The sequence below is a fragment of the Glycine soja genome, chromosome 18 (assembly GCF_004193775.1).
Source record: "Glycine soja cultivar W05 chromosome 18, ASM419377v2, whole genome shotgun sequence".
NCBI lineage: Eukaryota > Viridiplantae > Streptophyta > Magnoliopsida > Fabales > Fabaceae > Glycine > Glycine soja.
Genome location: NC_041019.1, coordinates 35,061,298 through 35,081,754, shown reverse-complemented (window position 1 = coordinate 35,081,754; position 20,457 = coordinate 35,061,298). Strand labels below are relative to the sequence as shown.

Here is a 20,457-nt window from a genome sequence, read left to right as displayed (position 1 = left end):
CTTAGGGACCAGCGTTTAGTGGTATGCCTCAGCCCAATGCCACGGGAGCCCATCAACACCGCCTGCTGCAACCTCTACACTTCTTGATGGGGAGACTACCTCCGACCATGGAAGAAAGGGAGAAGTTGGATCTCAGAGAGGAGAGGTTGAGGGCCATCGAAGGGATCGGTGACTATCCGTTTTCCGACATGGCGGAGCTTTACTTAGTGCCTGACGTCATCATCCCTCTGAAGTTCAAGGTGTCGGATTTCGATAAGTACAAGGGGACTACTTGCCCCAAGAACCAGTTAAAAATGTATTGCCGAAAGATGGGGGCATACTCAAGAGATGAGAAACTCTTGATGCACTTCTTCCAAGAGAGCTTGACCGGGGCGACAGTTACCTGGTATACTAACTTGGAATCTTCCCAGATCCATTCTTGGAAGGACTTGATTGCTGCCTTCATCAGGCAGTATCAATACAACACTGACATGGCTCCCAATAGAACTCAGTTTCAAAATATGTGCAAAAAGAAGCACGAGTCTTTCAAAGAGTAGGTTATATGCCCGTGTTGGAGGGATTTGGAGGCCCAGGTAGCACCTCCCATGATGGAAAGGGAGATGATCACCATGATAGTAGACACATTGTCCGTGTTCTACTACGAGAAGATGGTAGGTTATATGCCCTCAAGCTTTGCAGATTTGGTGTTCGCGTGTGAAAGAATTGAGGTGGGCCTGAGAAGGGGAAAGTTTGACTATACCGCTTCAGCAAGCACAAGCAATATGAGGGCCGGAGCTGGTGGAGCCAAAAAGAAGGAGGAGGATACCCATGTTGTGACTTCAGCCCCCACATGGCCGAAACAAACCCCTCACAACCCCGCCTACCAGTATTCCCCGCATCAACCAAGTTATTCAACCAACATCAAAACCCTTCCCAATCTATTGTCTGCCCAACAAAGATTTCCTAATCAACCATAAAGACCTCCCCCACAAAATTAGTTTCCCATGCAGTCTCGACCCGCCAGAAACACTGATCCCAACACAAATACAAACCCAAGGAAGAATTTCCTAGAAAGGAAGCCCTCAGAATTCACCCCAATACCCATGCCTTATGTTGACCTACTACCGTCCTTGATCAGCAACCAAATGGTAGTGGTCAGCCCCGGGAAGGTCTATTAATCTCCCTTTCCCCATTGGTACAATCCTGACGCAACTTACGCCTATCACGAAGGTGCTCTGGGGCATTCCATAGAGCAGTGCGTGGCCTTTAAGCACAAGTTTGCTTGATTGATGCGGGGTGGCTGACATTCCAAGAGGACAGCCCGAATGTAAGGACAAATCAACTTACCAGTCATATAGGTTCATTTTGGAGGCACTGTGAGAAGTTGGGATGATTCGCCTTGACGGGGACAATGGGGAATCCTGTTTAATGCATCTGGGGGCAGAGCATGATGTGGAGACGTGCCCAATGGTGGAAGAATTGTTGCAAGGGATGATGGATAAGGGCCAAATCGAAGTCTGTTGTGCGAGAAAAGGGGAGAGTGATGTGTGCATACAGTCGAATGATGAAAGCTCGAGCAAGCCCAAGCCCTTGGTGATCCACTTCACTAGGGATATTGCCACTCAAAAGCCCCAGGGTTTCTAGCCCGCTATAGTTAAAAAGCTTGCGCCTTTCCCTTACAAGAGTGATAAGGTGATACCATGGAAGTACACCACACAAGCGCCAAACGGAAGGAAAGATGCGTCTTTCGTACATGTTAAAGATGATCTGTCCTCCGCCAAAGTCACAAATATATCTAGTACGAGTGGCATGACTCAAAGTGGGCGGATCTTCACAGCATCCGAACTACCAGTGCGGTCCAAAGACCCAAAAGGGAAGGCAAAGGTGGATGTGGGCGAGAGCGATAAGGCAGGCTTAAATGATGGGATCCCCGTTGAAAGGATTGCTGAGGGAGGGAGTGACTTCAACAAGAAGGGAATATCCGCCGAGGAGGCAATCGAGTTCTTGAGGATCATCCAACAGAGTGAGTTTAAGGTGATCGAACAATTAAATAAGACACTAGTTATAATTTCTTTGTTGGGGTTGCTTATGAACTCCGAGCCTCATCGAGCGTTATTGGTCAAGATCTTGAACAAAGCCCACGTAGCACAAGAGATATCCGTGGAGGGTTTCGGGGGTATAATCAATAACATATCCACCAATAATTACCGCACTTTCACCGATGAAGAGATACTCGTTGAGGGTCGGGGACAAATAAAGCCTTACACATATCTGTCAAGTGTTTGGACAACATCGTGGCCAAAGTGCTTATTGAAAATGGCTCTTCCCTTAACGTCATGCCCAAGGCTACTTTGGACAAACTGCCTTTCAACATATCGCACCTAAGGCCGAGCTCTGTGGTAGTGTGGGCTTTCGACAGCAGTCGTCGGGATGTAAGGGGTGAGATCGATCTCCCAATCCAAATTGGACCCCTCGTGTGCCAAATTACCTTCCAAGTAATGGACATAAATCCTGCCTATAGCTTCTTATTAGGCCAGCCTTGGATTCATTCGGTTGGGGTGGTCCCTTCAACACTACACCAAAAGTTGAAATTTATGGTGGAGGGGCAATTGATTATAGTCTCGAGAGAAGAAGACATTCTTGTGAGTTGTCTTTCTTCTATGCCTTATGTGGAGGCCACGAAGGAGTCCTTGGAAATGTCCTTTTAGGCATTGGAAGTTGTGAGCAATGCTTACGTGGAGTCTCCCCCGATACAGCCACACTCATCTAGTGCTGCGTTGATGGTAGCTCGGGTGATGTTGGGACATGGATATGAACCCAGAATGGGAATGACGTGGCGAGTCTAGTAGAGTTCACAGAGAATCATGGAAGGTTCGGATTGGGATACAAGCCTACGTGCACTGACATGAGGAGGATCGCCCTAGAAAGGAGGGAGAGAACTGTGGGTCAGCCGCAAGGGCTACAAAAGGGAAGAATTCCCTTTTGTCACATTGTTGAAAGCTTCGTTAGTGCGGGGTGGATGTTCGAGGGATGGGTTGTCGTGATAAGCAAAGAAACCCCTCAAGACCAATCAACTTGGGTGTAGTCGTGTCCTCCAGAGTTCAAATTAAGGAATTGGCAAGTCATCAAACAACCCGGGATTTCCGTGGCAAGGTCGATGTAATTCGTTAGTTCCAACCCTATCGCTGGGCCTAAGCTTTAGGGTTTGCTTCCTGTTTGGGCATGTCTTTCATTCCCACAAAATTATAAATACACAACCTTTCTTCATTTTAATGAGTTCAATCTTGCACTTTCGTCTGTTTTCACTCTTCTGCATATTTATTTTTATTGCGATTAAATGATTTGATACAAATCCAACAATGAGTCCTACGAAGGTAGTGATGTCGAGGACCCGGATGTTGATTTTGAGCAACTAATAAATCAAACTGGGGAAGGGGAAGATGAGGATTGGGGGTTCCCTCCAGAGTTGGAAAGAATGGTTGAGCAGGAAGAGAGGGAAATTAAGCCCCACCAAGAAGAAACAGAAGTTGTGAACTTGGGTGTTGGCGAAGAAAGAAAGGAAGTCAAGGTTGGCACTGGTATGTACGCAAGCGTCCAAGATGAATTGGTAGCTCTGTTGCGAGACTATCAAGACATCTTTGCTTGGTCCTACCAAGATATGTCTGGTTTAAGTTCTGACATTGTACAACACAGGCTACCTCTCAATCCTGAGTGTTCCTCGATGATGTGTCATTATTTTCTCCTATTTCTTAACCTTTTTTGTCACCATTTTAATTACTGATTAGCCTCAATTGTCAAATTAATTATGCAGTTTTATCATTTGGGCTTACTTGACTAATTTTGTGTTTTTAATTAAATTTCAGGAGAATTATAAGCAATTAGGCTTGAATCCAAAATTGGGCTTGGACTTGAAGAGAGCAGACAATTTTATTTTATCAAATCTTATCTTATCCAGATTTTATTCCATCTAGATTTTATTTCGTCCAGATTTTATTTCATCCAATCTTATCTTATCTTGTCCAGATTTTATTTTATTTCATTTATGAGGATGGACTTAAAACAGATTTGTAAGCTTTGGGGCTGAGAACCTATATAACAGCACCAGGGTTTTAGTTTTGCGAGTTTTTTCAAAGAGAAGAGAATAATTCTAGGGTTTTAGAATTCCAATTTTTACTATTCATGCGCACTGTTCACGTAGAATAAAATTTGTTTTCTACAATTTCGTTTCTACTTCAATCTACAATTTCGTTTTCTACTGATTAATAGAAGGCTAAGTCTCCAGCGTTGTTTTCTCTTGAGGATCAAGCACAACTCTCTTTGAGGTTTTGTTATTACTATTGAATTCTAATCAGTTTTTCCTCTTCACCAATTACTTTGTATTTGTTGCTATTAATCCATGCATGCTTAGTGCTTGATTAATTGTCTCTGCGCTTAATTTACAATCATGCTTAATGATCAGTTTCGTTCATGATTAATTGGTGTATGTGTTGCTTAATCACATAATGATAGCCTTATGTTAATTTTCACTTAGTAATTTAATTTAGGGTTGGATTAAGTGGTTGAACTGATTAAGGATAAATTCTCATACCCTAGGATAAGAAACTTGCTTGTGAATCAAGGGAAAACAACATGTTTTAATTCTGTTATTTTCTAATTCAAATTTTCTTGTTGTTTAATTTACAAAAACAAACAACCCCCCCTCCAATTCGTTACTATTTTATTATTATCTGTTATGAACGTTTGGTTGACCATTGCTTGTTGAGAGACGATCTAGGATCACTTCCTAGATACTGCATTTTTAATGTTTATTTGATTCGGGTACGTCCTCGATCACCTGGTAAAGCAAAAGCTGAGGAGGATGAAGCCCTAGATGTCCCTGAAGATCAAAGAAGAAGTGAAAAAGCAATTCAACGCCGGCTTCTTAGCTGTTTCTCATTACTCGGAATGGGTTACCAACATCGTGTCAGTCCCTAAAAAGGATGGAAAGGTGCGAATATATATGAACTATCGGGATCTAAACCGAGCCGGTCCAAAGGATAACTTTCTTTGCCGCACATCGACATCCTTGTAGATAACACGATTAATTTTGCCCTATTCTCTTTCATGGATGGGTTCTCGGGCTATAATCAAATAAAGACGGCCCCGGAGGATATGGAGAAGATAACCTTTGTCATCCTATGGGAAACTTTCTGCTACAAGGTGATGTCCTTTGGGCTCAAGAACGCTAGGGCAACTTACCAGTGGGCTATGGTGGCGTTATTCCACGACATAATGCACAAAAAGATCGAAGTCTACGTGGATGACATGATCGCTAAGTCAAAGACCAAGGAGGAACACCTTGTCAACCTACAAAAGTTGTTCAAGCAATCAAGCGGCTGCACAAATACCGATTAAGGATGAATCCCACAAAATGCACTTTTGGAGTTAAATCCAGAAAGTTGCTCGATTTCATCATGAGCTAAAAAGGAATAGTGGTAGACCCCGACAAGGTAAAGGCTATCCTCGAAATGCCCGAGCCATGCACCAAGGAGTAGGTCCGAGGTTTCCTGGGGCATCCGAGCTACATAGCGAGGTTCATATCACAGCTGGCCGCTACATGTGAACCTCTCTTCAAGCTATTATGTAAGAATCAGTTCATCCAATGGGATGACAACTGTCAAGTGGCGTTCGAAAGGATTAAGTGGTGCCTCATGAATCCTCCTATGTTTGTGCCATCGGTGCCTGGAAGACCCCTTATCATGTATATGAATGTATTGGATGAGTTAATGGGGTGTGCATTGGGACAACATGATGAGTCCAGAAAAAGGGAACGTGTTGTCTACTACTTGAGCAAGAAGTTCATAGCGTGTGAAATGAACTACTCTTTGCTCAAAAGGACCTGCTATGCCCTGGTGTGGGCAGCTCACCATTTGAGATAGTACATGCTAAACTACACCACTTGGTTGGTATCCAAAATGGATCTAGTCAAATACATCTTTGAAAAGCTCGCTCTCACTGGAAGGATCGCTCAGTGGCAGGTTCTGCTGTCAGAGTTTGATATCGTTTATGTAACTCAAAAGGCGATAAAAGGGAGTGTCATGGTAGATTACTTGGCTCAACAGCCCATCAATGACTATCAGCCCATGCATCCAGAATTCTCGGATGAGGACATCATGACCTTGTTCGGAGAAGAAGTAGAGGATGAAGATAAAGACAAATCGATCATGTGGTTTGATGGTGCATCTAATTCATTAGGCCACGGAGTTGGTGCAGTTTTGGTTTCCCCCGACGAGCAATATATACCTTTCACGGCTAGGTTGGGTTTTGACTGCACAAACAACATGGCTGAGTATGAGGCATGCGCCCTTGGGATCTAAGCGGCAATTGACTTCAAGGTCAAGTTGCTCAAGGTATATGGGGAATCAGCATTGGTAATCCACCAGTTGAGAAGGGAATGGGAGACCAGGGATCATAAGTTGGTACCCTACCAGGCCTACATCAGGAAGTTGATAGAATTCTTTGATGACATATCCTTTCATCACATTCCTAGAGAGGAGAATCAGATGGTTGATGCCCTTGCCACTCTAGCGTCCATGTTCCAATTGACCCCACACAGGGATTTATCGTACATCAAATTTAGATGTCACGGCAAGCCTACATACTGCTACTTGATAGAAAAGGAGCTGGATGGTAAACCTTGGTACTTCGAAGACAAGGAATACCCACGGGAGGCCTCCGACAATGACAAGAGAACATTACGAAGGTTGGCGGCCGGATTTTTCCTAAGTGGGAATATCCTGTACAAGAGGAACCATGATATCGTGTTGCTTCGGTGTGTGGATGCCAGGGAGGCTGAGAAAATGCTGGTAGAAGTGCATGAGGGATCCTTTGGAACACATGCCAACGGGCATGCCATGGCCCAGAAGATTCTGAGGGTAGGGTATTACTAGCTCACTATGGAGAACGATTATTGCATCCATGTGAGGAAATGCTACAAGTGCCAGGCCTTCGCCGATAATGTCAATGCTCCACCCATACCTTTGAACGTCTTGGCAGCACCTTGGTCGTTCTCTATGTGGGGTATAGACATGATCGGAGCTATTGAGCCCAAAGCTTCTAATGGACATCACTTCATGTTAGTCACCATCAACTACTTCACCAAATGGGTTGAAGTGGCTTCGTACACTAGTGTGACTAGGAGTGTGGTGGTTAGATTCATCAAAAAAGTGATAATTTGCCAGTATGGGTTGCCCAGGAAGATTATCACCGATAATGCCACCAATCTGAACAATAGAATGATGAAGGAAATGTGTGAGGATTTCAAGATCCAACACCACAATTCTATGACTTATAGGCCCAAGATGAATGGGCCAGTTGAGGCTACTAATAAGAATATCAAGAAAATAGTTCAGAAGATGACCGTGTCATACAAGGATTGACACGAGATGCTCCCCTTTGCACTGCATGGTTATCGAACTTCGGTGCGCACATCGACTGGGGCAACCCCTTTCTCTTTGGTGTACAGGATGGAGGTTGTGCTCCCGTTTGAAGTAGAGGTTCCTTCTTTGAGAATTCTAGCCGAACCAGGGTTGGAGGAATCAGAATGGGCCCAAACTCGCTTTGATCAGTTGAATCTTATAGAAGGTAAGAGGTTAGCTGTCATGAGCCATGGATGACTATATCAAAGCCGAGTGAAGAACACTTTTGACAAGAAGGTGCGCCCGCGCAAGTTCAGCAAGGGAGATCTTGTCTTGAAGAAAGTATCACAAGCTCAAAAGGACCACAGGGGGAAGTGGGCTCCGAATTATGAAGGACCTTTTGTTGGGAAGAAGGCTTTTTCGGGAGGAGCATTGTTGCTTAAAGGCGTGGATGTTGAAGAATTTCCTTCGCCTGTAAACTTCGATATCGTCAAACGATATTATCATAATGCCTAGGGCAGCTAGAAGGTCCAACGTATAACTGTTCTCCAAGGACTCATTGGGATCTCCAAAATCTTAAAATCTTTTATAAACCATGATCACAACATTAATAAATGTGGATTAATGATTTGCATCTTAACCTCCTGTGTTGTGTCTTTTACTTCTTAAGAACATACACTCTCGATCTTGCCCACTGAATCCGGAGCCATTTGGCTCAATTAATGGGGTGTCGTAAGCGTTTAAGTAAAATTGAACATGATAACACTTGTTTAATTGTTGCACTTAACTTCCAATCATAAGCATGCATGCATTCACATCTTGTCATTTGGGATCGTGCGAATCGGAAGATGAATGAAGAGTCATTTTGAGTGATGGCCAATACCACACCAATTTGAGAAAAGGGTAAGTGAAAGGTAATATAGGCATCTTGTAGTATTGTTTCACATTTTGTTGCATGATTCCACTTCTTTTGTTCAAGCTTAGAGGCAGGTACAAATAGGTGCTAGGCCCAGGATTGATCATCGTCCCCGCATCCGGCTAAAGACATTAAAGAAGCACTCCTAGAAGGTAGCCTAGTATCTCTAATTTTGCTCTTTAAAAATCCTCCTTTTACTTGTTTGTTTTCTTGAGTTATGTCTTGAATTCACCTAAGTTTATATGCAACTATAGAAGTTTAGGAAATGTATACATAACAAGGAATAATCCAAATTTTTGCAAAGGGTTTTGCAAAAAAAATAAAATTAGTTAGCTCGCCTAGGCGAGCGTGTCTGACGAGAATTTTAAAAGATGGGGGGTGAAGCAATTCTTCACCCTATTTCTTCCCCAACATTCAAAATCACCCAAAAGGTTACGGGAGTTCTCGAATCCAGCAGCCCCAAGCCTCCATTTGTGCATTTTTGCTTTCATTTTTGCATTTTTGTTCATCTCCTACAAGTAAGTACTATCTCCTTTCAAATTTTGGCTTTCCATTGTGGTATTTTAGTGCTCTAGTTGTCATGTTCTTCGCAAATTTAGTGAGACAATTTGTGTATAAATCCATGCTTTGATTGTTTGATTGGGGGCTGTAAGGGATGGCCCTCGGCCTACCTTTGATCCTATTATGGATGGGTGTCATACCCTAATTTCGTCTGGGGACCATTATTTGTTGGCATGCGACCTTCACTTGACCACCTCAAAATGTTTAACACTCATCGTTGTGTAATCCGTAAAGTCTCGCAACATTCCGAAAATCAAAACAAGCAAAGTTGCGCAATCCGTAAAGATCCGCAAATCCAAAAGAGCATTGTTGCGTAATCCGTAAAGTCCCGCAACATTCCAAAGGGTCAAAAAGAGTATCGTTGCATAATCCGTAAAGTTTCGAGATATTTCGGGAAGAAACCGGTCAAAAACAGGAAAATGGGAGTGTATTTAGCAAAGTGGGGTGTGTGTAAATAAACGGGAGTGTATTTAGCAAAGGGGGGTGAACTTATCAAGATCCTCCACGTTTTGTTGAAAAAATGGTTTCCGGGGCTTCCGAATTGCTTCTGTAAAATTTCAAAAAACCTTGAGTAAGCATATTTCACTTAATATTGGTGAAAGGGAAGAGGAAAAAAAGGAAAATCAAGTCCTATATGCTTCCGTAAGGCTTCCTTAAAATTCTCGTAACCCTAAATAATCATATTTCACTTAATATCGGTGAGAAGGTAGAGAAAAAAAGAATAAAGTCAAGTCCTATATGCTTTCGTAACTTTTCCGTAAATTACAAAAGAAGGGGGGTGAACTTATCAAGATGGGGGTGCAAATAGCAATTTTCAAATTTTCGAATATGGGCCTTCCAGAACATTTTGGAAGCTGGGTTACTTAAGGAGGAAGTAACCCAACTGTTCCAAATGGTCCCTAACCCCCTTGGCTATGCATTTCAACTATTTTGCATTAAAAAATTATTTCCGTGAAGAAAATCCGAGCCTGGGTGCTTCCATAACGCTTTCGAGACGTTTCCGTGAGCAAATCCGTGAAGGTTTTCCACCGTTCTTCACTGTTCTTCATCCGTTCTTCGTTCGTTCTTCGTTCTTCAACCGGTAAGTTTTCGAATCCGAGACTTTCAATTCATTTCTTGTTTTGTTAGCTTTCATCTTCATTTTGTTCATTTTCAATTTTCTTTTCTTTCGTTTTTAACGAGCTTTTAACCGTTTATTTAAGCCGTTTTCTCGCCTAATAAATGATAAAATGAATTTCAACTGATCATTTGTGTTGTAATCTCGTTTAATCACCATTAAAATAAAATCTAACCGATCGTTCACACTGTAACCACGGTTAAACCAAAAAAGGCAAAATAATAATAAAATAATCAAAATATCTTCGAATAAAATAATCAAGAAAAATCAATCGGACGTTTTTCTTTGGAAGTTTCGTTGAATGAATTGACTAATAACCAAAGTGAAACTAAGGCTAAAATCAACTCACAAATCAAGCTTTGTCCGCAAAAGTCACTTAAAACCGTTTTAAGGTCCAACGCCTTAAATGGTCCTCTTTGCTTTTATCGGTTAACATGGACCGTTCAAAAGCATAAAATCAACATGTAACTTTAGCGCTTTTGCAAGAACTGCGTAGGTCTGATTTCCTCATCGCAATTGAGGATACATAGGAGCAAAAGCCCCCACTTTTGTCGACCACCCCAAGAGATCGTTAATGGCCCAATGCCTTAACGTTTCTCTCCTTTCAAAAACAAAGAGATCGTTAATGGTCCAACACCTTAACGTTTCTCTCCTTTCAAAAGATCGTTTAAATGGTCCAACGCCTTAAACAAATTTTGTGCGGTTAAAATCGATCTTGCAGAAAATGATCAAAACAACTTAACCAACGTTTAGTTTTCTAAGAACTACGTAGGTCTGATTTCCTCATCGCAATTGAGGATACGTAGGAGCGAGGGAAACACCCTAGTTGACCACAAAAAGATAAAAAACATAAAAAGCATAAAAACACAAAAAGACAAAAAAGGGAAAATAAAACATTTTGAAGTCATATTTGCACACTTGATTAAAAGGTTGTCGTCTCTCGTAACAGACGCGTGGGGTGCTAAGACCTTCCCCGTGCGTAAAAAAAACTCCCAAACCTTTCATGATTAAAGTTTGTAGACCAAACCTTTTCCGATTTTTCCGACATTTTCCTCGAATAAACGTAGGTGACGACTCCGCACATTTTCCTTTCTTGGAAGACGCACCCGTTAGCCCCTGCGTCGCCCTCCCACCGAAGGGTAGGTTGCGACAATGGGCATGTCATATTATTCTCCATCCCTTATTTTTACATGCTTGAACATGCGCCCACCAACCATTCGGTGAAATGCCTCAATGACCATTGCAAGTGTTGTTGTGAAATTTGAATTGTGGAGTGAGTTCGCGCATGTGCAGCCATCATTTGGAAGGTGTAAATAGCTTAGGTTGTTAGATTAAAATGCCAAGAGCATGAGTTAGGCATAGAAATCTAAACTTTGTCTTGGATGTAAAATGTATGAATTACATAAGTGTGTGAGAGTGGTTGTTTAGATTTAGACTAATATTTGAGCTTGCTACACTATGATAGGCACCTTGCATCTAGGTAGCTAAAATGCTTTTCAAAAAATATATGTATCATAAAATGACGCATGCACCGATGTATGATTGTTTTCTAATTGCACGGTGACACTTGTGTCATACCCTAATTTCGTCCGGGGATTATTACTTGATGACATGAAACCTTTGATTGGCCGCTTTGAGATACTTGGCATCCTTTGTTGCACAACATGCGAAGTCCCGAGACGCGCCGGAAATCAAAAGGAAGTATTGTTACGCAATCCCTGAGTTTCCGTAACTTCTTCGAAAGCTAAAAAAGAGTAAATACATGATCCGTAAGGATTCGAAACCTTACGGAAAGAAAATAAGTGTCGTTACGAAATTCGTAAAGTTTCGTAACGTTACGGAAAAAGAATCAGCAAAAAAGGGCAAAGGGGGGTGTATTTAGTAAAATGGGGGTGCAAATAGTAATTTTCGAATCTGGGCCCTTCTAGAGGTTTCTGGGCTATTTCTTTCTTAAGGTGGAAGCAACCTAGCTCGCCTGGGCGAGCTAGGTGGCAACCACCTCTCCCGTTTGGTTAAAAAATGGGATTCCGGGGCTTTCGGGACACCCATAATGCTTCCGTAAAATTCCCATAACCCTAAATTAGCATATTTCACTTGATACGGGTAAGAGGGAAGATAAGAAAAGAAGAAAATCAAGTCCTATATGCTTCCGTAACTTTTCTGTAAATTACGAAAGAAGGGGTGTGAACTTATCAAAATTAGGGGGGTGCAAATAGCAATTTAGAAATTTTTAATTGGGCCTTCCAAATCGAGCTTTTCAATTTATTCTATATACCCGTGGTGGTCCCCATTTGTTTTGTGTACTTTTGTTCTCGTTTCATTTACTTTCCGTACCCCCTTTTGACGTGCTTCAGTCATTTATTTAAGTCATTTCTCGCCTAATAAGAAATAAATAAATTTTCACCGATCATTTGATTTGTAATATCCGTTAATTTCAGTTAAAATGAATTCTGACCGTTCGGTCGTGCCGTAACCACGTTGGAAATCAAAAAAGAGGTAAAATAATAATATAATAATCAAAAAAAAATTTTAGTAAAATAAAGCGAAAAAATCAATCGGACGTTTCTCTTTGGGATTTCTCGTTCTTAATTGAATTGACTAATAACTAAAGTGAAATTAAGGCTAAAATCAACTCGTAAAGTCAAGCTCGTCCACAAAAAAGTCACAAAAAAAGGATTTGAAAAGTTCAATATCTTAGTTTTTCTTACCAAGTAAATGGATCACTTTTAAGGTCCAACGCCTTAAAATGATCACCTTCCAACTTTTCTTTGAAAGATTTTACTGATCTTAACCAGTTTTTGAAAAAAAATGTGTGTACACATTTGAAGGGTAAATGCTGTGAAAAGTTTTTCGAACACCCAAGATAGACTCGGATGAATGCACAAATTGATAGAAGAACATATTTTGGAAATACTAGGTTGACTTAAAATAGGGAAAATGAATCCTGAGCCCTAGTGTCACATGACCATAAAAACTTGATGCTTGAGTGTCCACATGGGTGCATGCATGACCAGTTTTGCATAAAATTTCCTAATCATCATTGTTGCATGTGTATCATGGAAATAATGTAGGACACCCCCTTTATCCCCGAACCGCTAGCCAAACCCTGACATATATCATGACCAGCCGTTCTACAAGCCTTGAGCCAAAATCCCAACTTATCATAAACCTTGACCCAGGGTGAGAATGTCAATCCTTGCCCTCGGAAAACAAAAAAAAAAGAGGAAAAAAAAATAAAAATTCCCAATCAAAGAGTGGGAGAAAGCAAAAAAAGGAAAGAAAATTCCCGATCAAAGATCGGAAGAAAACAGAAGAAATATACAGAAAGGTCTTTGGACCAGACAATATCTGAACAATACAGAATTGTCACCAAGTAAAAAAGGAAAAGGAAACCACAACCTAAAATGGTTCTCTCCCTTTGATTGCCGACAAAATCCTGTGCGCTAGCGACTTTCTCGCCATGCACTAAACAAAAACAGAAGAGGAAAAGGCAACAACACTCAAAGCCAAATTCCCCACCTAAAAACCATTCCCAAAATAAGTCCTATTGATCCATGATCACGCATGTAATCTTTGATTCGATAGGAAATGATTTGCAAAATCAAGTCATGACATATCTATGGTTCGGAATTAGGATAAAACACTTACCTGTGTGAGATTGATACACTTTGAGTGATTTTCTCCTATTGGACCCAGTGTTTCCTCTAAATGGTCATTTAGAAATGAAATGCTAAACATCCAAAATCTCATTTACGGTTATGAGAAAATTTCATCAGCATACTCTCCTTCCCCGATAGACACATTGTTTTTCATCCAAAAAGCATATGTTGCTCTGATCAGTTGGAAGTTTTGTCTCTTTACTAAAGCATGTTCGCATTTTGGTGAAGAAAACACCGAGACTATTTTTAGTCTCACAGTTATCAAGAACTACGTAGGTTTGAGTTCCTCATCACAAATTGAGGATACGTAGGAGCAAAAGCCCTGCTTTTGTTGACCACCCCATCTTTTGTTACCATGACCCAAGAGTCCGGGGGCATGCGGAGCCATATGACCGTGGGATCCCCAGATTCGTATGTTCCATCATTTATCATTTGTATGCTATCTTGTTCTTATAACTTGAGGGACTAACGTTTGTTTTGTTTTGACTGACTTTTGTTTTGTGCATACATGTCGTTTAAGCTGTTACGTTAGTCTTTACTTCGTTGTTGTCAATAGTGTTTGTTGAAGTTCCGGTATCGTGTAGATTTTTTCACTTTTAGGAACATTGTCCAAAATAAAAAAAATGAATGAACCAAAATCATGATAAAAAGAAAGAAGCATTGTGAATAAAATTTCTACGTGTCGCAACGTGCCCTTTTGCGGGCGAGCGAGGGCGAGGCTCACAGGTGCGCTTTCCAAAGGAGGAAGATGCGCGGAGTCGCCACCAACGTTTATTTGTGGAAAACGTCGGGAAAACCGAAGGAAACCGGTCAAAATGAAAATTCTAAGTTCGGGAGTTGTATTTACGCTTGAGGAAGGTATTAGCACCTCTTACGTTTGTCTCGAAGGACAACAGCCTATTTTTTAGAATTGTGGAAATTGTGTTACCTTAACTTTATTTCTTTTTATTTTTTGAGGTCGACAAAAGCGGGGCTTTTGCTCCTACGTACCCTCCTTTGGAGAGGAAATCAGACCCACGTAGTTCTTTCTTAAGCGTGAATCAAGCGATTCTTTTACTTTGAAAGGTGATCATTTTAAGGCGTTGGACCTTAAAAATGATCCATTTTACTTAGTAAGAAACTGAAATGATAAACTTTCAAAAAAACCTATTTTTGTGGACGAGCTTGACTAGGCGAATTTGATTTTAGCCTTAGTTTCACTTTAGTTATTAGTCGATTCAATTAAGAATGAGAAATCCCAAAGAGAAAACGTCCGATTGATTTTTTCGCTTTACTTTACTAAAAGGTATTATTTTTTTTATTATTATTTTATCTCTTTTTTTATTTCCAACGTGGTTACGGCACGACCGAACGGTCGAAATTCATTTTAAACGAAATTAACGGATGATACAATTCAAACGATCGGTGGAAATTTATTTTATTTTTAGATTAAGCGAGAAATGACTTAAATAAATGGCTTAAGCACGTCAAAAGGGGGTATAAAAAGCGAATGAAAACGAGAATAAAAATACATGAAACAAAATGTGGACCACCACGGGTACATAGAATGAATTGAAAAGCTCGGTATGAGGTACTTACCCGTTGAAGACTGAAGAAAACGAAGAACGAACGATGAATGTTGAAGAACGGTCGAGAATCTTCGCGTAATTACTCACGGAAACATTACGGAAGCGCCTCGGCTTGGATTTTCTTCACGGAACTAATTTTCCTCAACAATTTCGAGAGAGAGAGAAGTGCCTAAGAAGCTAAACCCTTTTCTTCTTCACTCCTCCCCCTATTTATAGCAAAATAGGGGAGGAGCTTTCCACCCAGCTCGCCCAGGCGAGCAAGGTTGCTTCCTCCAGAAGCAACAGCCTTCTGAAGGAAGGATCTGGAAGGCCCAAGTGGGCCAGATTGCTATTTGTACCCCCCCTTTTTACTAAATGCACCCCTTCTATTTTTTTGCTAATTCTTTTTCCGTAGCGTTACGAAACTTTACGAATTTCGTAACGATACTTATTTTCCTTCCGCAAGGTTACGAATCCTTACGGATTATGTATTTACTCTTTTTTAGTTTTCGAAGAAGTTACGGAAACTCACGAATTGCGCAAAAACACCTCTTTTCGATTTCCGCCACATTAAGGAATTTCACGGATCGCGCAAGCCTGCTTCCTTTTGATTTCTGACACGTCTCGGGACTTCATTTATTGTGCAACAAAGGACGCCAAGTATCTCAAAGCGGCTAACCAAAGGTTGCATGTCATCAAGTAATAATCCCCGGACCAAATTAGGGTATGACAGTTGCCCCTCTTTACTTACCTCTCATCGGAGATAAGAGGAAAGCAAAGATAGGACACTGGTTTCGTCCGTCCTGCCCTTTCCGTGATGACGACTCTCGTCTCTACTCCTTCTTTTTTCTTCTGCACAAAACAAAATACAAACAACAACCAGAACATCGAATATAATATACATATACACATATACACATATTTGGCGAAGGCACCGATCCGGAAGACAACAGAATAACGTGTTTCCCAGTCACCAGAGGCTTCGCGCTTGATAATGGAGGACACATGAACAGCGCTAGGCAATGACATTCATGGGGCTCTGAAAAAAGGTGGAGAATGGAGGATCGTCTTGAGGGTCCGCACTTAAGCAATCATGAAACACAGCTCCACACTCGAAAATGGAGGACACATGAACAGCCCTAGGCAATAACATTCATGGGGCTCCGAAAAAAGGTGAGAATGGAGGATTTCCTTGACGGTTCTCACTTAGGCAATCATGAAACACAGCTCCAAACTCGAAAGTGGAGGACACATGAACAGCCCTAGGCAATAACATTCATGGGGCTCCGAAAAAGGTGAGAATGGAGGATTGCCTTAACGGTCCTCACTTAGGCAATCATGAAACACAGCTCCAAACTCGAAGTGGAGACACAGGAACAGCCCTAGGCAATAACATTCATGGGGCTCCGAAAAAGGTGAGAATGGAGGATTGCCTTGAGGGTCCTGACTTAGGCAATCATAAAACACAGCTCCAAACTTGAAAGTGGAGGACACATGAACAGCCCTAGGCAATAACATTCATGGGGCTCCGAAAAAAGGTGAGAATGGAGGATTGCCTTGAGGGTCCTCACTTAGGCAATCATGAAACACAGCTCCAAACTCGAAAGTGGAGGACACATGAACAGCCCTAGGCAATAACATTCATGGGGCTCCGAAAAAGGTGAGAATGGAGGATTGCCTTGAGGGTCCTCACTTAGGCAATCATGTAACACAGCTCCAAATTCGAATGTGGAGGATACATGAATAGCGCTAGGCAATAACATTCATGGGGCTCCGAAAAAAGGTGAGAATGGAGGATTGCCTTGAGGGTCCTCACTTAGGCATTCATGAAACACAGCTCCAAACTCGAAAGTGGAGGACACATGAACATCGCTAGGCAATAACATTCATGGGGCTTCTAAAAATGAGAGAATGGAGGATTGCCTTAGGGTCCTCACTTAGGCAATCATGAAGCGCAGCTCTAAACTCGAAAATGGAGGACACATGAACAACCCTAGGCAATAACATTCATGGGGCTCCGAAAAAGGTGAGAATGGAGGATTGCCTTGAGGGTCCTCACTTAGGCAATCATGAAACACAGCTCCAAACTCGAAAGTGTAGGACACATGAACAGCGCTAGGCAATAACATTCATGGGGCTCCGAAAAAGGTGAGAATGGAGGATTGCCTTGAGGGTCCTCACTTAGGCAATCATCAAACACAGCACCAAACCCGAAAGTGGAGGACACATGAACGAAAACGCAATTCATGGAGCTCCGAAAAAAGGTGAGAATGGAGGATTGCCTTGAGGGTCCTCACTTTGGCAATCATGAAACACAACTCCAAACTCGAAAGTGGAGGTCACATGAACAGCACTAGGCAATAACATTCATGGGGCTCCGAAAAAGGTGAGAATGGAGGATTGCCTTGAGGGTCCTCACTTAGGCAATCATGAAACACAGCTCCAAACTCGAAAGTGGAGGACACATGAACATCCCTAGGCAATAACATTCATGGGGCTCCGTAAAAGGTGAGAATGGAGGATTTCCTTGAGGGTCCTCACTAGGAAATCATGAAACACAGCTCCAAACTCGAAAGTGGAGGACACATGAACAGCCCTAGGCAATAACATTCATGGGGCTCCGAAAAAGGTGAGAATGGAGGATTGCCTTGACGGTCCTCACTTAGGCAATCATGAAACACAGCTCCAAACTTGAAGTGGAGACACATGAAAAGCCCTAGGCAATAACATTCATGGGGCTCCGAAAAAGGTGAGAATGGAGGATTGCCTTGAGGGTCCTCACTTAGGCAATCATGAAAGACAGCTCCAAACTCGAAAGTGGAGGACACATGAATAGCCCTAGGCAATAACATTCATGGGGCTCCAAAAAAGGTGAGAATGGAGGATTGCCTTGAGGGTCCTCACTTAGGCAATCATGAAGCACAGCTCCAAACTCGAAAATGGAGGACACATGAACAGCCCTAGGCAATAACATTCATGGGGCTCCGAAAAAAGGTGAGAATGGAGGATTGCCTTGAGGGTCCTCACTTAGGCAATCATGAAACACAGCTCCAAACTCGAAAGTGGAGGACACATGAACAGCCCTAGGCAATAACATTCATGGGGCTTCGAAAAAGGTGAGAATGGAGGATTGCCTTGAGGGTCCTCACTTAGGCAATCATGAAACACAGCTCCAAACTCGAATGTGGAGGACACATGAACATCGCTAGGCAATAACATTCATGGGGCTTCTAAAAATGAGAGAATGGAGGATTGCCTTAGGGTCCTCACTTAGGCAATCATGAAGCGCAGCTCTAAACTCGAAAATGGAGGACACATGAACAACCCTAGGCAATAACATTCATGGGGCTCCGAAAAAGGTGAGAATGGAGGATTGCCTTGAGGGTCCTCACTTAGGCAATCATGAAACACAGGTCCAAACTCGAAAGTTGAGGACACATGAACAGCCCTAGGCAATAAGATTCATGGGGCTCCGAAAAAAGGTGAGAATGGAGGATTGCCTTGAGGGTCCTCACTTAGGCAATCATGAAACACAGGTCCAAACTCGAAAGTGGAGGACACATGAACAGCGCTTGGCAATAACATTCATGGGGCTCCGAAAAAGGTGAGAATGGAGGATTGCCTTGAGGGTCCTCACTTAGGTAATCATGAAACACAGCTCCAAACTCGAAAGTGGAGGACACATGAACGAAAACACAATTCATGGAGCTTCGAAAAGGTTGGCAGGACCGAACGGTCCACCGGGTTTTTCCACCTAAAAGGATAACGTGCTTTTTGCAAAGAAAAATAAATCATTCGCGAGAGCACCACATCTTAGTGAAACAATATACTTGTGCCAAGGGTAATCTTCCTTGTAACCGAGAATGAAGGGTAGGATGTCAACTTTTAGCTTTTAAATGAACATGCAGGGGAAACATCGGGTTAAGCTGAAAATAAATCACTTATAGTGTATAAAACTCACAAGGCAAGTGTTTTATCCTATTCCCAAACCATAACTGCACCATGACTCTATTTTGCACACGATTTCCTATCGAATCAAAGATCAAACGTACGATCACGGACCAATAGGATTTTCTCGAGGGTGGTGTTTTTGGAGAGGAAGCTGGGTGTTTCGGTCTTTTCCTCTTTGTTCACGTGGGGTGGGATATTGCCTGTCGAAAAATGATTTCGAGTGGCAATCTGGCTTGAAGAATTTTTGCCCTCTTTCCTTCATTGATCGAGAATTTCTTCTTTTCCCTTTTCACTTCCTTTCGATCTTTGATCGGGAATCCTTCCTTCCTTTCTTCTGTTCTTTTTCTTTATTTTCCTTTTTCTTTTTTTCTTTCTTTCCATTTCTTCCTTTTCTTTCTTTTCACTTTTCCTTCCCCCATCCCTTTCTTTGGGAAATCGGGTTTAGCATTCTATTTGCTCTCCCTTAAGGAGATTCCGCTATCCTTTGCTTCGGGGGAAAGAATGAGGATTCCTTTTTTACAGGCCAAGGTTCAAAAAGGTCTAAGGTTGTGTTTCAATGGGGCCTTTTATCGTGGGAACCCAATCTTGATATCTGGGGCAAAACAAATTTGGGTGTCAAGGTGTCGGTCTCGGGCCGAACTCCCCTATCACTCCATGAGGCACGCGTGACAATGATGATTTGAAAACAACGTGCAAAATTAGTCATGGTTACAGCCAGGTGGGCACTCAAGCATCCTGTTTATGGCATTGTGATACTACGGTTGGGAATTTACACAGACAGACCCAACGTTTCCAAGTTATGTTCTTTCATCAGCTCAATGAATTCATCCATTCTTATCTCGGTTTATTCCGGAAAATAAACTCTTAGCATCAGTCCCTTGTTTCCAAAAGATGCGTTTGCTCTTTACGAATGATTTATACTTCTTAACTATAACATGTCGACCTTCGCGGTCTTTCTTTCTCTTTACTTTTTGTTTTATTTTTATATATGTCCCCTAAAACTATACACCTGTGGTCCTTTATGAGGAAAACCTTTCTTTGTACATCTATATTTTTATACATGACAAACTTTTTTCTGTACACACATTGGAATTCTCTCTCTTTACGTAACATGATCAAACCCTATTTACATTCAAAGATCTTTTTTGTTTTTCTCCAACACACACCTATGGTTTATACAAAATTTTCTTTATATATAATCGTTGTTCACACACACAAGAATTTCTCTACACGTATTTTTTATACACACAAAAAAACCTTTTATACACACCTTCCTTTTACATACATGTATAGATAAAAACCTTTTTCTTTTCTTTATGAACATGAATTT

At 41.8% G+C, this 20,457-nt stretch overlaps 2 protein-coding genes across 2 annotated transcripts; both read left to right on the top strand.

The window, feature by feature from the left end:
- Window positions 1-4,849: 4,849 nt before the first annotated feature.
- On the top strand, window positions 4,850-5,897 carry LOC114397182. Its single transcript, XM_028359287.1, has 2 exons — window positions 4,850-4,966; window positions 5,613-5,897. Exons 1-2 carry the CDS (start codon window positions 4,850-4,852, stop codon window positions 5,895-5,897), a joined length of 402 nt encoding a protein of 133 aa, XP_028215088.1.
- A 36-nt stretch (window positions 5,898-5,933) lies between these two features.
- Window positions 5,934-6,908, top strand: LOC114397181. The gene is made up of 2 exons (XM_028359286.1): window positions 5,934-6,314; window positions 6,402-6,908. Exons 1-2 carry the CDS (start codon window positions 5,934-5,936, stop codon window positions 6,906-6,908), a joined length of 888 nt encoding a protein of 295 aa, XP_028215087.1.
- The last annotated feature ends 13,549 nt before the right edge of the window (window positions 6,909-20,457 follow it).